Source organism: Oncorhynchus keta, chromosome 10, assembly GCF_023373465.1.
Source record: "Oncorhynchus keta strain PuntledgeMale-10-30-2019 chromosome 10, Oket_V2, whole genome shotgun sequence".
In the NCBI taxonomy this organism is placed as follows: domain Eukaryota; kingdom Metazoa; phylum Chordata; class Actinopteri; order Salmoniformes; family Salmonidae; genus Oncorhynchus; species Oncorhynchus keta.
In genome coordinates, this window is record NC_068430.1 from 28,141,108 (window position 1) to 28,158,740 (window position 17,633).

The 17,633-nt window shown below is 40.3% G+C and overlaps 1 protein-coding gene and 1 pseudogene across 1 annotated transcript; one reads left to right on the top strand and one right to left on the bottom strand.

Moving 5' to 3' along the window:
* The first annotated feature begins 4,046 nt into the window (after positions 1-4,046).
* Positions 4,047-13,370, top strand: LOC118388469 (specifically androgen-regulated gene protein-like). The gene is made up of 4 exons (XM_035777572.2): positions 4,047-4,158; positions 6,207-6,377; positions 6,573-6,768; positions 6,847-13,370. Exons 2-4 carry the CDS (start codon positions 6,273-6,275, stop codon positions 8,067-8,069), a joined length of 1,524 nt encoding a protein of 507 aa, XP_035633465.1. The 5' UTR covers positions 4,047-4,158; positions 6,207-6,272; the 3' UTR covers positions 8,070-13,370.
* Positions 13,371-13,508: 138 nt separating this feature from the next.
* Positions 13,509-17,484, bottom strand: LOC118388155 (kinesin-like protein KIF17; annotated as a pseudogene).
* Between the last annotated feature and the right edge of the window lie 149 nt (positions 17,485-17,633).

Sequence of the window (17,633 nt, forward strand, 5' to 3'; positions counted from 1 at the left end):
CATCATGTCTCGCTCCATCCACCAACGCCACGTTGCACCACAGACTGTCCAGGAGTTGGCAGATGCTTTAGTCCAGGTCTGGGAGGAGATCCCTCAGGAGACCATCCGCCACCTCATCAGGAGCATGCCCAGGCATTTTAGGGAGGTCATACAGGCACGCGGAGGCCACACGCACTACTGAGCCTCATTTTGACTTGTTTTAAGGACATTACATCAAAGTTGGATCAGCCTCTAGTGTGGTTTTCCACTTTAATTTTGAGTGTGACTCCAAATCCAGACCTCCATGGGTTGATAAATTTGATTTCCATTGATAATTTTTGTGTGATTTTGTTGTCAGCACATTCAACTGTGTAAAGAAAAAAGTATTTAATAGGAATATTTCATTCACTCAGATCTAGGATGTGTTATTTTAGTGTTCCCTTCATTTTTTGAGCAGTGTATATATACACACACACAATTCAATTCAATTCAAATGTATTTATATAGCCCTTCGTACATCAGCTGATATCTCAAAGTGCTGTACAGAAACCCAGCCTAAATCCACAAACAGCAAGCAATGCAGGTGTAGAAGCACGGTGGGTAGGAAAAACTCCCTAGATAGGCCAAAACCTAGGAAGAAACCTAGAGAGGAACCAGGCTATGTGGGGTGGCCAGTCCTCTTCTGGCTGTGCCGGGTGGAGATTATAACAGAACATGGCCAAGATGTTCAAATGTTCATAAATGACCAGCATGGTCCAATAATAATAACGCAGAACAGTTGAAGCTGGAGCAGCAGCACGGCCAGGTGGACTGGGGACAGCAAGGAGTCATCATGTCAGGTGGTCCTGAGGCATGGTCCTAGGGCTCAGGTCCTCTGAGAGAGAGCAAGAAAGAGAGAAAGAGAGAATTAGAGAGAGCACACTTAAATTCACACAGGACACCGAATAGGACAGGAGAAGTACTCCAGATATAACAAACTGACCCTAGCCTCCCGACACATAAACTACTGCAGCATAAATACTGGAGGCTGAGACAGGAGGGGTCAGGAGACACTGTGGCCCCATCCGAGGACACCCACGCACAGGGCCAAACAGGAAGGATATAACCCCACCCACTTTGCCAAAGCACAGCCCCCACACCACTAGAGGGATATCTTCAACCACCAACTTACCATCCTGAGACAAGGCCGAGTATAGCCCACAAAGATCTCCGCCACGGCACAACCCAAGGGGGGTCGCCAACCCAGACAGGAAGATCACATCAGTGACTCAACCCACTCAAGTGACGCAGCCCTCCTAGGGACGGTATGAAAGAGCCCCAGTGACTCAGCCCCTGTAATAGGGTTAGAGGCAGAGAATCCCAGTGGAAAGAGGGGAACCGGCCAGGCAGAGACAGCAAGGGCGGTTCGTTGCTCCAGAGCCTTTCCGTTCACCTTCCCACTCCTGCGCCAGACTACACTCAATCATATGACCCACTGAAGAGATGAGTCTTCAGTAAAGACTTAAAGGTTGAGACCGAGTTTGCGTCTCTTACATGGGTAGGCAGACCATTCCATAAAAATGGAGCTCTATAGGAGAAAGCCCTGCCTCCAGCTGTTTGCTTAGAAATTCTAGGGACAATTAGGAGGCCTGCACACACACACACACACACACACACACACACACACACACACACACACACACACACACACACACACACACACACACACACACACACACACACACACACACACACACACACACACACACACACACACACACACACACACACACACACACACACACACACACATTACAGATATTAATGACCTAAGGCTCGTATTTCTGTGTGTTTATTATAATTAATTCTATGATTTGATAGAGCAGTCTGACTGAGCGGTGGTCAGCATCAGCAGGCTCGTAAGCATTCATTCAAACAGCACTTTCCTGCATTTGCTAGCAGCTCTTCGCAATGCTTGAAGCACAGCGCTGTTTATGACTTCACGCCTATCAACTCCTGAGATTAGGCTGGCAATACTATAGTGCCTATAAGAACATCCAATATTTAAAGGTATATGAAATACAAATGGTATAGAGAGAAATAGTCCTACAATTCCTATAATAACTACAACCTAAAACTTCTTCACTGGGAATATTGAATGCTCATGTTAAAAGGAACCACCAGCTTTTATATGTCCTCATGTTCTGAGCAAGGAACTTAAACGTTAGCTTTTTTTACATGGCACATATTGCACTTTTACTTACTTCTCCAACACTGTGTTTTTGCATTATTTAAACCAAATTGAACATATTTCATTGTTTATTTGAGACTAAATAGATTTTATTTCTGTATTATATTAAGTTAAAATAAGTGTTCATTCAGTATTGTTGTAATTGTCATTTGTGTGTGTGTGTGTGTGTGTGTTTATATTTATTTATTTATACATTTATTTATTTATATATGTATATATTTATATATATATATTTATATATATATTTATTTATTTATTTTTATTTATTTATTTATATATATATTTATATATATTTATTTATATTTATATATATATATTTATATATATATATATTTATTTATATTTATATATATATATATATTTATATATATATTTATATTTATATATAATCGGTATCGGTGTTGAAAAATCATAATCGGTCGACCTCTCATAATGAATATGGTTATGTTTGGAGGAAAAAGGGGGAGGCTTGCAAGCCGAAGAACACCATCCCAACTGTGAAGCACGGGGGTGGCAGCATCATGTTGTGGGGGTGCTTTGCTACAGGAGGGACTGAGGCACTTCACAAAATAGATGGCTTCATGAGGATGGAACATTATGTGGATATATTGAAGCAACATCTCAAGACATCAAAGCTTGATCGCAAATGGGTCTTCCAAATGGACAATGACCCCTGAAAAAGTGTTTGTGAGCAAGGAGGCCTACAAACCTGACTCTCACCAGCTCTGTCTGGAGGAATGGGCCAAAATTCACCCAACTTATTGTGGGAAACTTGTGGACGGCTCCCAGAAACATTTCTCTCATCAAGTTGTAAATTACAGTGCATGGAGAATAATGTAATTTATATCGGAAAAATAAGGTAGATGCTTTTCCCACTTGAAACAGGTTTGTTTGCTATACCTTATTCATGGTTTCCTCGTTCATAAAGGTGGTGTAATTATTATGTAATTAAGTCAAGGTCAGAATATAGCTTACCTGTAGACAAACCTCCGCCACCCCTTAATTTATTCGATTTCGGCCCCAAACTAACAGCGGGTAAATAGCATGCTTTTTTCATGCTTAAATTCAAGGTCAGAATATGCATAGAGTCAAGTGGAAAAAAGGGAATTATGTTCCATTTACGCACACTTAACTCAGGACGAAATTCCCCCCTAACTGAATACAGTAATGCTGCTTAGATTTGTTTTCCGTATAATAAACCCTGTACAATGCAGATGGGATTGATTTCAAACTCACATTGGTGAGCCAAGTTAATATTTAATTGGAAGTATTTTAGGATGTCAGCAAAAAGACTATGACAGGGCAATGCTATTGCAGTATATATATAGTGTATATTTTCTTTTTATCTTGCACAATTCACTTTAATAATTTGTCATGGGTAATATTTTATCTTGGTTGATAATTTACTGTATAGCCTTAACAGTCCATAATTATTCACTGACCAAAGGCAGTTATAATGAATCCCAATCCTACAAACATGATTAAATCAATCTAATCATTGCCAACCGGATTAGACATGTTATTTTAAGGAACCTTCAATCTCCAACAATAGGATTGGAAACCTGTGCATGACAACAGTGACACACTACATTCAGTGACATTCCCACACAGGTATTCTGAGAATTTAAAACGCTAGTGGTAGGCATTTTTGTAGATACTATAACAAAATTGCTTACTGATTCAAGGATCAAGGTTTACACCACTAAAACATGTAGTTAACCTACTACTACATACATGTGTAGCTTGAATGAAGCGTCAACAGCTTAGGTGTACTGTGCTATGATTGGTTAAGAACGTGTAGCACATGGTTTATTATCACCTGTAGTAGCAAGGTGCTGAACAGAAGCGCAGACGGTACAGGCAGGCAACAGGTGGACGGACAAGCCCTCCGCAATTGATGGAATGTGGGGTTATTAGCACAAATCCTGTAGAATTGCAACAAATTACAGGTAAGCTTAATTATAATACATTAGAGAATAGCTACTTGTATATTTTTATATGATAAAATAATGATTCTGAATGATTCTTGAAATGAAAACAAATGTATAGCCTACATAGATTTAGCTGTAAACTATCTGCATGGCTACTGTATATTGCCTAGATTGTATGGCAACTGTTGATAATACAGATCAATTGACCTTCTTGAATAAGACACAAGACCAGCACGGCATACATTTACTCACTAGTTATACAATTGCCTCTGTACTAACATACTGAGTCCAATGGGAGTGTCAAGATCAGAAAAAGACATTGACCATGGTGTTGAATATCTGCTTGCAAATTTTAACCTGCCTTATGACAACAAAGTGTTAATCCCCTTATTATGTTATTGCCCCCAGTGCATGTGTATGTTTGAGCAAATCATGCAAGAATGTTTACAATATAGTTTGTCCTGAATTGATGGAGAATGACACGTTTGTTTTTCCATTGTGTGTCAGGTGACTCACCATCACAGACACATATGGGTTGTATTCAATATGAGCCAAACCATGAGTAAGCCCTTCGAGCAGTTGACAGGAACGTTCTTCTCGCTAATAAGTATATGTACTTCTATGTCAGAAGTGGTGAGTTGAAGTAATGATTAACTAGATGATCTGAGATCTATCATTCTGAAGAAATTAGCATGTTGTCACAGCACCTGCGTGATATAGCTAATCTCTGTAAATACTGTACCACAACTGATAATACTGTGTGGTGATAACCTGCATCTATTTTCCCTTCTTTCACCCATAGGGCAGGCTCATCATACACATTGGCATGATAGGGGCATGAGGGTTAAAGTCTTTTGTGTGTTTTGGTTAAACCTCTGAAATATGTAATACAAAACACAATGGGGGTTATTCATTTCATATCTTTTGCATATCTCATATCTGGTGAAACATCTATAGGGAACATTGGAATGTGTTATACAGAAGGAGACTGATAACCATGGATAAGACATTTTATTACTTTTCTATCCAGTATCGACTGTATTGTTCACTTTTGTCACACCTGTGTTGTGAATCAGAATAGATGAGGCTGTGTGCTCTACAGTGTCTGCTTGAGGTGCCACTGCCCTGCTATTTGCATTAGATCAGTCCCGATTCGCACAGGTTAAAAGACAATAAACATTATCACGAAACATTGTTACATTCAAAATCACATTTCAAGAGCAGATAGAGATTTGGATAGAAATTTTACATAAATGCCTGTAGATAGAGGACTTAACTTCCACAGGGAAATTGCCTGGTATGGAGTAACAAATCCTGAGCAGTGAACAGAACGGCTATTGTCTCTCTACTGACCTACTTAGGCGCACCACTCAGGTGTTGAAACCACTCCAGCGGCATTTCTTCTAAAACACCCCTCAATCAAGGAGTACTTTATTATGATATCAGACTCTCAGACTATTTACATTTACATTTTATTAGAGGTTCATATATCTGTTTGTTGTGCATTCACACATAATGTGGAAAATGGTGTGAAAGACATTGTTCAACAATTACCTACATCATTCTACATTTTCAAAGGCATAATTTAATAAACAAGCTACTTTATCTATCCCAACAGGTATATGGTTAAGTAGGATGCAGCGTTAAGGAGGGATATCATTTGTATTGCCTTTCATTCTTGCTGAAATTGATCCTTCGGAAGGAGATTAGAGTAGTGTGTGCTGTAATCTGAGTCACATGTGACCAGGAGAGTAGTTAGCTAAGATATCTCACAGAAATAGATTTAGCCTGTTATTCTCCACGAGCTCTGCAACTCATTTATCAGTTCTGTGTGAATCACTCACATGGTTACGTAAGGAGATCTGACTGTGATATAAAAAGGTTTAGAAAGGTGTGTGTGTGTGAGAGAGTTTGATAGGGAGACAATAGATTATGTGAAACGGATTCTAATAATTGATTAGCTAAGTTTTATTTGTGGATAATTAGATAGGAACATGTGAAATAGGAATGTGTGGTATTATCAAAGTACCCAAGTGTAATTAATGTTTTGTATTTATTTTTAACAGAGAGAGAGAGAGAAAGGTTTTCTACTACCAACTTCTATTACTACCTTGGACTCCTTCATCCTTACAATGCCTAAGAGTGACACATGGCCGGGTGGTGTCGCCATAGAGACAATGACTGGCATGGAGAGTGCAGGCAGCTGTGACAGTGTTATCAGCATGAACTCTGGATTTGTAAGTACATTTGTTATCCTCACATTTCTCAAGTTGTATTCCTGAACCAGCAAAATAAGTTTTGCTAAATACATTTTATGACAAATGACTGCATCTCACATAGAACTAAACAGCTCAGAAAGCACTGAATTGACAATACCTTAAGTGTGTTGTGGGGTTTTAAGTGTTTTTAAATTGGTCTTGTGTGTCTTGCAGAGTGACGATAGCTTTGAACACCTGTCTGCTGAGGAGAGGGCATGTCTCATGTTCTTGGAAGAGACCATAGAGTCCCTAGAGACTGAGGAGGACAGTGGACTATCCAATGATGAGCCTGACCGCCTGCCCACCCCTGGCAATGTGGCCACCAAGATGGCCAACCTCTCTGCCTCCATGGGCCAAAACAAACTCAACAGTGAGTGACCTGCCCAGGAGGGAATTACATCCTCTTGAATATCGAAAGCATCTAATGAGAATTTTGTTTATCTTTCAGATGTATCAACATATCCCAGAGAGCAGAACGGTTACCTGGTTCCTACTCCATTCATCCTGGCCAACAGCACCTCCTGCATCCTGCCAAAGGCTAGGCCAGGCATACCCCAAGATAAGGAGAACTCTCTCTCAAAGCCCCAGGTCACTGCCTTGGACAACATGCCATGTCAGGGCAACCACCCTTGTTTACCCCCTGAGGTCAATGTTGTTGTGATTCCCCCTCTGTCAAAGCTCAAAGACTACCCTGGTCAGAGACCACCTACTTCACCCAGAGGCCCTCTGTCCTATGAAGCCCTAGTGCAGCTGAGGAAGAGTGCCTCCATGAAGAGAACTCCTCAAAGTCCCACAGCTGAGACCAGAGACTGGAACAGGCAGCCCTCTGCGTCAGACATACCCATTCACCCGCATCATGGAAGCACACCCAGAGGCTGCTCAGTCACCCCAGCCCAGGGGATTCTCCCCCGGGAGCCCAGCAAGCACAAGGCCAGTCCTCCAGTTGTGTTCCCAAAACCCCCCAAAATCCCTTCCCACATTGCTGTGAATACCCAAAGGGATACTGCTAACCCCACTACGGCCTCCAGTGCCCCTTCCTTGGGCTCATTGCCCAGGGACAGGCGTTTGTCGGACCCACAGAAGGTGAGAAATGATGCCTTACAAAAGCTGGGGCTCCTGAGAGACAATAATGAGTCCCAACCTGAGCATGTTACGCCACTGTGCACCCCCAAATCTCACTCCTCCTTGGAACTAACTTCAGCCCGTGTGGGAGTCAAAGCTCCACCTCATGGTAACCCAACAAGAAGCCAGCCCTCAACTACCTCCCAGGGACCCAGAGAATCTAACAGCAGGCCAGTAAAAAGTAGCAGCAGCTTCCTCCATCGCTCTAGTGAGGAGCAGCCCACCGCCCCCCTCTCACACCCGTCCAAACCCAGTGGGGTCAAAGCTGCCACCCTGGAGCTCTCAGGGGTGGGGCTTGGGAGCTACATGGCCGAACATGGGATACATCCTGATCCCCACTCCGCCACCCTGGACAGCCAGAGGGAGGGTGGACATTGCACCCCATCTGCTCTCAACAAAGCCTCAGAACAGGTGAAAACAACCCCCACTGCTCAGCCAGTGTCCCCCCACAAGACCCTGCACTGCCCAGGCTTCAGTGTGGTGATGATGCCCAGCATGGGAGAAGACAGACGAGAGGCACTTAGGAAGCTGGGGCTGCTGAAAGACTAGGCCCGGAGAGAAGGCAGCCAAAATATCTGCCCAGTGGATAAACAGATATACAGAGGGTATCAAATGAAACAGACTTCCACCACCAGGGAAGCAGAAAAAAGTGGGGATTGAACCGATTTCTGTAAATATTTTGAGCATTGACAATGCTGGCTTTTCAGGAAAGACTGGCCTCTTTCTTCCATTTCTCTCTTTAAGAGAGTAATTTCGTTTAAATTATTTGAATTCCATTTTGTTCCGTTTTATTCTTCTTCTGTCAGCTCAATATAAACATTGCACAGTTTCTCTAGCGATAAAGCAGATCAAGCCTGAACTGTGTGAAGCCTGAACTGAACTGTGTTGGGAGTTGTAGTTTCCAACAGGCCAATATTCTACATAGTTAAGTGCAGAAAACATGGTAATTAACTACAATGATGATAATCCATTGCGCTTACTTGTCCGTCTGTGTTATTCTTTTACACCTGTTACGTTGCGTTAGTGTGTGGCAGACACAGAGGTCAAGAGAAGAGACAGAAGAATGCTCGATCAGAAGGGATAGAGAGTAGTTGCTTCACGAGTTACATCTACCTAAAAATATTTGATCTAAGTATGCCTTATTTACTTTGAAGAACTACTAAAATAGCGATTAAGTGAGACAGCATAGGCAGCAGCTCTATATGAACCGAACCGACCTCAAAAAAACACTAATTTACTGTTACCGCAATTTAATTTTCATGTCAGTTGTTTAACAACATTATATTTTTACATTGTTTTTCTATGATTTTGTTGTCACCGAATCAGTCACTGAACACTCTTTTAAAGTAAATCAGAGAAGTGTCTTATCATAATTATTTACCCCCTTACATTTAGTTGCTTTACAAAGTGTGATTTAAAGGGATTTATTGTGATTTTTTTGTCATTGATCTACAGAAAATACTCTATAACATCAAAGTGAAAATACATATCTACAAATGTTTACAAATAAACAAAAATACATAACTAAAATGTATTGGTTATATAAGTATTCAACCCATATGTTATGGAAAGCCTAAGTAATAATTCAACCACGAAAACCAGAGAGGTTTTCCAATGCCTTGCAAAGAAGGGCACCAATTGGTAGATAGGTAAAAAAAAAAAGCAGACACTGAATATCCCTTTAAGCATGGTAAAGTTACTAATTAGGCTTTGGATGGTGTATCAATACACTAAGTCACTACAAAGAACTGAGTTGCCAGAGAGGAAGGAAACTGCTCAGGGACTTCACCATGCCAATGGGGATTTTAAAACCGTTACAGAGGATAATGGCTGTGATAGGACAAAACTGAGGCCGGATTAACATTATTGTAGTTACTCCACAATACTAACCTAAATGACAGAGGGAAAAGAAGAAAGCCTGTACAGAAAAATGTGTCAAATGAATTCACTTTTTGTTCTGAATACAAACCGCAATGTGTGAGGCAAATCCAACACATCTCTGAGTGCCACTCTCCATATTTTCAAACATGGTGGTGGCTGCATCATGATATGGGTATGCTCGTAATTGGCAGGGATGGGAGTTTTTCAGGATAAAAAGAAATGGAGCGGAGCTAAGCACTAGTAAAATAATAGAGGAAAACCTGGTTTAGTCTCCTTTCCACCAGAGACAATTTCCCCTTTCAGCAGGACAATAACCTAAAACAAAAGGCAAAATATACACTGGAATTGCTTACCAAGACTACATTGAATGTTCCTGAGTACAGTTTTGACTTAAATCGTCTTGAAAATCTATGGCAAGACTTGAAAATGGCTGTCTAGCAATGATCAACAACAAACTTGACAGAGCTTGAAGAATTTTGAAAAGAATAATGGCATAATATGGCATAATCCAATTGTGCACAGCACTAAGGGGCCGATTCGAACCAAAGCTAAGCGCGCGTAAATGGAACCCGCTATTCATTTGGTGAAGATCTAATAAATGAAGGTGTGGCGGATTTGTGTCTACAGATATGACGTATTCTGATCTTGATTTAATTCCCTAATAATTCCACCACATTTACACACGAGAAAACCATAAATAAGGTCTAGCAAACAGACCAATTCAAAGTGGAAAAAGAATCTACTTATTTTTTTCCGATAGAAATAATACTATTTTCCATGCAATGTAATTTACAACTTGTTAAGAGCTATTGATAAGATCTAGGTAAATGAGTAATCTGTTTGGCTAAGGGAATTGTAAATATAAATTACACTTGTTTTAGATCTATTTTACCTTATAATCGCTGGAGACAAATGTGAAACCAGTTATATGGCAGCAAACAGGAGCATATCAACATATCAACATACCCACGGTAAAGTTTATGAATTGTTGTGCCATTATGCAAAATGTCAATTGTAAGGGCTTTTAACTTGCAGGAATGGGCACTCTCGAATGTGTTAATTATAGGCTACCCAGACTTTCTCTGTTTCCTATTTCTAGCATTTTAATAGCCACTATCAGTATTGGTTGTCAGTAGGCATAATAACCACACATATTCAACTGTCAATTTCCTGTTAGTTCCCTTCAGATGGTAAAGCCTACGTTATCATTCCATTTAATTACATTGTTTAGTTTACCTTCGTTGCTTCCTCTGTAAACGCCGTCATGGCCGTGAGGTTGTTGCTGAAGATCATTAGTGACAATTGATGATACTGTATATAAAAATAGCCTACTATTGTACACTATTCTCCCTATTATAATTCTACTGTATATACAGTAATCTTTCAACATTATCATGGATTGACGAACTGAATGTGACAATTTTCAGAATGAATTTATTTTCCTTAACCTAAATAATCTGCAAGATCAGAGTATTTTTTTTATCTACCAATTGGTGCTGAAACAAAGAAGAATATGCATATATTTAGATGGCTTTCATTCATTGATACCTAATATTCTGAAGCCGTTCTCTCGATATATTCTAGTGAGTCTGTCAACAAAATTCAAACTTAAATGTACACTGTCTTTAAAGGGGTGGCTTAAGATAAATGTACTGAAAACCCTATTGAATGAAAACTCCACGAGAAAATTTGTTGGCCAGCAAGTGGGAGGATTTTCAGGGGTTGAATTAAATGTATTCAGAGCGCACAAGGCAGCCATACCTGCAGAGCGCATTAAGCGACTTAATAAGGTATGTCTGAACACCAAATACTGAGAAGTGCATAGGAAAGGCATCAGTGGGAACGTCAAATTCCTAAGTCTGAATCGGCCCCTATGAGACTTACCCAAGAAGTATACCCAAACGTGTTCTATAAAGAAGACTCACAGCAGTAATCACTGCCAAAGGTGTTTCTAAGATCCCACTGGGCAAAACAGTTTGAACCCCCAAAAAATCTATGTGATAACATTGAATCAACGTGGAAAACGAATTGGATTTGCAAAAAGTAATCAATGCAAGGACATTTTGTTTATATATTTGGAATTCACAAAGTTGACAACTCCACCAAATGTAAATCAAAACTGGCGTCTGTGCCCAGTGGGGTGCATTGTCTCAGGGGGGGGGGGGTGAATACTTATTTAATTAAGATATATTTGTTTTTAATTTTAATTAATAATAAAAAAAATGTAATGGCATTTTTATTTCACTTTGACATTATTTTGTGTAAATCGTTGAAGAAAAAAATGACAATTAAATACATTGTAATCCCACTTCGTAACACAATAAAATACGAGGAAATCCAAGGGGGGAATACTTATGATAGACACTTTAACTTTAACAGGCGTGTCATATTTGCGTCATAATTGCTGTGTAACAGACTGCATTCGTGGTTGAGATGTGAACGTATTTGATCATACACTTAAACATGTTGGACTATTTTGTGTCAGATGAACATTTCCTTTCCATTTTTTTCCTGACTGAGCTTCCCATTGTTAAATTACAGCCATTTGTTTTTCCTCCAACCCTCACAACCCAATCAAAGAATAGGTTTTGTAGAAAAAGACAAATAATTATTTATACAGGTACTTTCCACCAGCTTTACCTTTCTCTGCCTCAGTGCACCCTCCTCTCATCTTACAGACTAGTCATACTACTCATTTTACACATGCCACTTTCGCAATGAGAAAGCCTACTCAGCTGTCTGTGTGTTATCGGATTATCTTGGACTGCACCTCTATGTGAACCTGTCCTACTGAACAGACCAGTGCTTTCTTTTCTGTGGTGTTCATTCCTAATGTCCAAACAGCTCTTTCATTTCATTAAACAGTTTCAGCGAGAGGTCAGTATCTTATATACCCTCTACCTGGAAATGTGGTCACAACATCACTGTTGCTATGGTTCCACTTCAGTGTTATCTCTTAATGAGGTATTATTGTAGTGGAGCCGTATCCATGTCTGAGTGGAGTACTTTGCATATGATGGTGTCACCTCTCTCAACTGAAACGCCTGCCACCGGTCAAGTCATATTGAACAATGGATGGAAAAATCGATCCATTACGCAAGTGGGAAACACAGTACAGAGAAAGAAAAAATAAATTATTTGATTAATCGATCTTCAGACTAAATGGACACCTCCCAAGTGATGTTCCATTGTGATGGCAATTTACAGTATGTGGTTAGGGATATTAAAGGGATAGTTCACCCAAATTAGAAAACCCTGTAAACAGTCTATGGACAAGGTATGACAGCAATCCATGCTTTGGTTGTGTTTAACTGGTTTCAAATGCTAAACGTTTTGCATTTATGGCACAAATCCAAAGCAAGTCAATGGTACCTATAGTAATATTTTCATGTTTCATATCCAAATCATCTTAAAGTATCTACAAATGTATTGTGTAACTCAATTAAGTTAGTTAAAGATGTCGACATGAAGCGTGGAAAGGCTAATGTACAGTGTCTTCAGAAACTACTCACACCCCTTTACTTTCCACATATTGTTGTGCTACAGCCTGAATTTATAATGATACAATTTCGATTTTGGGTCTCTGGCCTTTATACAAAACTCCATAATGTTTTTAAGTGGAATATTTGTACAAATTTATAAAAAAGTAAAAGCTGAAATGTCTTCAATATGTATTCATCCCCTTTGTTATGGCAAACATAAATAAGTTCAGGAGTAAACATTTGCTTAACAAGTTACATAAGTTGCATGGACTCACTCTGTGCAATAATAGTGTTTAACATGCTTTTTGAATGACTACCTCATCTCTGCACCCCACGCATACAATTATTTTTTAAGTCCATCAGTCGAACAGTGAATTTCAACCAATTTCAACCACAAAGACCAGGGAGGTTTTCCAATGCCGAGCAAATAAGGGCACCTATTTGTAGATGGGGTAAAAAATAAATAATTAAAGGCAGACATTGAATATCCCTTTGAGTATGGTGAAGTTATTAATTACTCTTTGGGTGGAGTATCAATACACCCAGTCACTACAAAGAAACAGGTGTCCTTCCTAACTCAGTTGCCCGAGAGGAAAGAAACCGGTCAGGGACTTAACGATAAGGCCAGAATTTTATTAACCTTTATTTAACTAGGCAAGTCAGTCAAGAACAAATTCATATTTCCAATGATGGCCTACCCCGGCCAAACATGGACAACAATGGGCCGCCCTATGGGACTCCCAATCACGGCCGGTTGTGATAGAGCCTGGAATCAAACCAGGGTCTGCAGTGATGCCTCTAGCGCTGAGATGCAGTGCCTTAGACTGCTGCGCCACTCAGGAGCAGCAGGGACTTTAAAACAGTTACAGAGTTTAATGGCTGTGATAGGAGAAAACAGAGGATGGATCAACAACATTGTACTTACTCCAAAATACTAACCTAAATGACAGAATAAAAATATTCCAGAACATGCATCCTGTTTGCAATAAGGCACTAAAGTAAAACTGCAAAAATATCTCAACGGCAACAGTGAAGATCCGACTCTGGGATGCTGGCCCTCTAGTAAGAGTTCCTCTGTCCAGTGTCTGTTATTTTTCCCATCTTAATCTTTTCTTTTTATTGGCCAGTCTGAGAAATGTATTTTTCTTTGCAACTCTGCCTAGAAGGCCAGCAACCCGGAGTCACCTCTTCACTGTTGACGTTGAGAATGGTGTTTTGCGAGTACTATTTAATGAAGCTGCCAGTTGAGGACTTGAGGCGTCTGTTTCTCAAACTAGACACTAATGTATTGTCCTCTTGCTCAGTTGCCCCCCGGGGTCTCCCACTCCTCTTTCTATTCTGGTTAAAGCCAGTTTGTGCTGTTCTGTGAAGGGAGTAGTACACAGCGTTGTAAGAGATCTTCAGTTTCCTGGTAATTTAACATGGATTACCTTCATTTCTCAGCACAAGAATAGACTGACAAGTTTTAGAAGAAAGTTCTTGTTTCTGGACTTTTTGAGCCTGTAATCGAACCCAAAAATGCTGATTCTCCAGATACTCAACTAGTCTAAAGAAGGCCAGTTTTATTGCTTATTTTATCAGGACAGCAGTTTTCAGTTGTCCTAACATAATTGCAAAAGGGTTTTCTAATGATCAATTAGCCTTTTAAAATGATAAACTTGGATTAGCTAACACAACCTGCCATTGGAACACAGGAGTGATGGTTGCTGATAATGGGCCTCTGTACGCCTATGTAGATATTCCATTTAAAAAAATCAACTGTTTCCAGCTACAATAGTCATTTACAACATTAACGTCTACACTGTAATTCTGATCAATTTGATGTTATTTTAATGGATAATATAGTGATTTTCTTTAAAAGCAACTACATTTCTAAGCGACCCCAAACTTTTGAACGGTAGTGTAAATCGTCTTGAAAATCTATGACAAGACTTGAAAATGGATGTCTAGCAGTGATCAACAACCAACTTGACAGAGCTTGATGAATTTTTAAAGAATAATGTGCAAATAAATGTTGTACAATCCAGGTGTGCAAAGTGCTTAGAGAAATACCCAGAAAGACTCACAGCTGTAAATTGTTGCCAAAGGTGATTATACCATTCACATTCAGAAGTGTGAATACTTATGTAAATGAGATATTTTTGTGTTTATTTTCAATAAATTAGCAAAAATGTCTAAAAACATGTTTTCACTGTCATTATAGTGTATTGTGGGTAATGATAAAGAGAAAATGAATATTTAATACATTTTGCAGCCAATCTGTAACAAAATGTGGAGTAAGTCAAGGAGTATGAATCCTTCTGAAGGTACTGTAGTTGCCATTGACTCACATTGGATTTGCGCCATAAATACTCACAAGTTAACATTTGAAACAGTAGACAATTTAAACAACCAAAGCATGGATTAATGTCATACCTTGTCCATAGACTGCTTACAGGGTAAGGAAAACAATGTCATTTGGGGTTAACTAACCCTTTCAACTTAAATTGTCAATGCTATTGAAATTTAGCATTTTCAGAAAAGGTCAATAAAATTTTACTGGCAAATAAGTCCGGCTCAGATTATTACAGCCAGGGAAGAATCAATTCAGGTTGTCTGTGTCACTCAGCTCCCTGGAGGTCACAAGGTTGCTCCACACTCGTCTTGTTTCCAGACAACACGTCATTGACACATCTTTTTAGAGGACAGGAAACCGGAGGCTACCCTCCACCATCATACATGGCCCGTTAACACTGCTGCTATGACAACACCACCCTGGCCCCAGTGCATTTGTGGAGTCATCCAGATTGTGTGACACTGAAACTGGTCTGACATGTTTGCCTCTCAGATCTTATTTCTTCGCCCTGATGCTGAAAGACTGAAGATGACCTTCCTGTTAGTGATGCTCAAAAACAAATAATTTGCACAACCAGACATGTATTCTGGGAAGTGAAGTAGTATGAGATATGAAATGAACAAGATACACAGAAAGCTACATAAAAAATATTGTTTTAACAATTACAGTATATGAGCAGCAAAAACCACAACAGTGATAAATATTATATTCAAGGTTGGATAAACCATTGTATCACAGAATTAAGAGTCACTGCAAGCACTATGGTGTGGCATTATCTTCGCTAACATTTAAAAAGGTGCAAAAAATAATAATAAACACCAGAAGCATCACATTGCCAGACCAAGTGTCCATTTAAAGTGCCATTAAATTGCTGGTTACTGAAAGTTCAATAGTGAACTACTAACAACCTAGGGTCAATCACAGTGGATGAATGAAATACTCTACCTAAACAAGCCAATGAATTGTGAGGTCTCTAGTGGTCAAAAAGTGTGGCAGGTAGAAATGGATAGACTGGGGGAGGTGGTGACAGAGTGCCTCTGTAGCCCAGGTCTCTATGTTCAGCTTTTCTTCCTCTTTAATAAAAATAAAAGTACAAACTTGAAAGAATTCTCCTGTGTCAGCCGCTGAGCTCATGCACACAGAGAGCATCTGAGCTGAAGGAGCTACTGCTGAAAGAGAGAAGGGACACAACAGAGGATAAGAAACCAAAACAGGACGAACCATCCATGTAATCACAACATTGAAAATCTAAATAAAAATAGTCCATCCACTGAAAGATTAACATTCGTTCTAAATGCAAAGACATCTTCACAACATAATTTCTTCCCCGGTCCTACACCTGATAGCAGGGCTGTTTTCTGCACCAACATGTCAGGCAGCCTCCAGGTGACGCTGTCGTCATCCCAAGTGACCTCCGTCCGCAGGCGATACAAGTTGCTGTAGTTGCAGTCACAACGGACCAGAGGGGCCCTGCGCTCTAACAGGCTCTGTAGCAGCTTGCCCTCCCCCTCCAGCCTGCGGATTGTTGCCAGGTAGTCATTCCTCTCTAGCTCAAACTCCGCCTGCAAGTTGTGGATCTCCAGCTTGGCCACCTTCAGCTGTGGCATCACATCAGGAGAACACCACAAAATGACCATACAGACTTAAGTCTGTCACAGTACATAATGTATTAACAGAATAGGCAAACAATACAAATGCGTGACAGAAATGTGGTACAGGAACAAGCATGTTAGTAGATAAATCATTAATCTGGCATTTCTTTTCCATGAAGATGTGTCCCACCTTGCCCTGGGTGTTCTCTAGGAGTTGACTCTTAGCATGGACTTCCTCCTGGATGGAGTCGTAGACATTGAAGATCACATTGTCACTCTCTTCACCATTCTCTGCCAGGGCCAATCAGCTGCTTCTTCCTCTGATCTGCCAGGGTATTCCTCTGTCTGTGTGCTGTAGCCTGGAGACAGGACAGGGCACCAAGCCACACCACTGGACATTATGTTATATAAAAGGGAGTGTGTGTGAGTGTGGTAACTCACCTCTTGAGGACATGCTTCTGGTCCAGAGGGCCTGGGGTACCGATTGGAGGAGAGTCTACATTCTCCTCCCCCTCAGACCCTGTCTGGACACTGGTCACCTGGCAAGATGCATGTGTCTGGCTCACCCACAAGAAGATAAGTTACATCATTAAAGGGACCGCCCTACTCAGATGTGTACTACTACAAAATGCATGCATAACCGGTTACCCACAAGTACTGGGAACTTGATGCATGGGTATCTTGGCTAGGACTGGTTCCAAATAACTAAGCTCATGTGCAGTGACACAACACCATTCCTCCTCAAGAGCTTGTTTAATAAGGATGGAGAGCTCTGACACTAGACAATTAGAAAACAAGGCTTAATATCCTGTAATGTACTAGA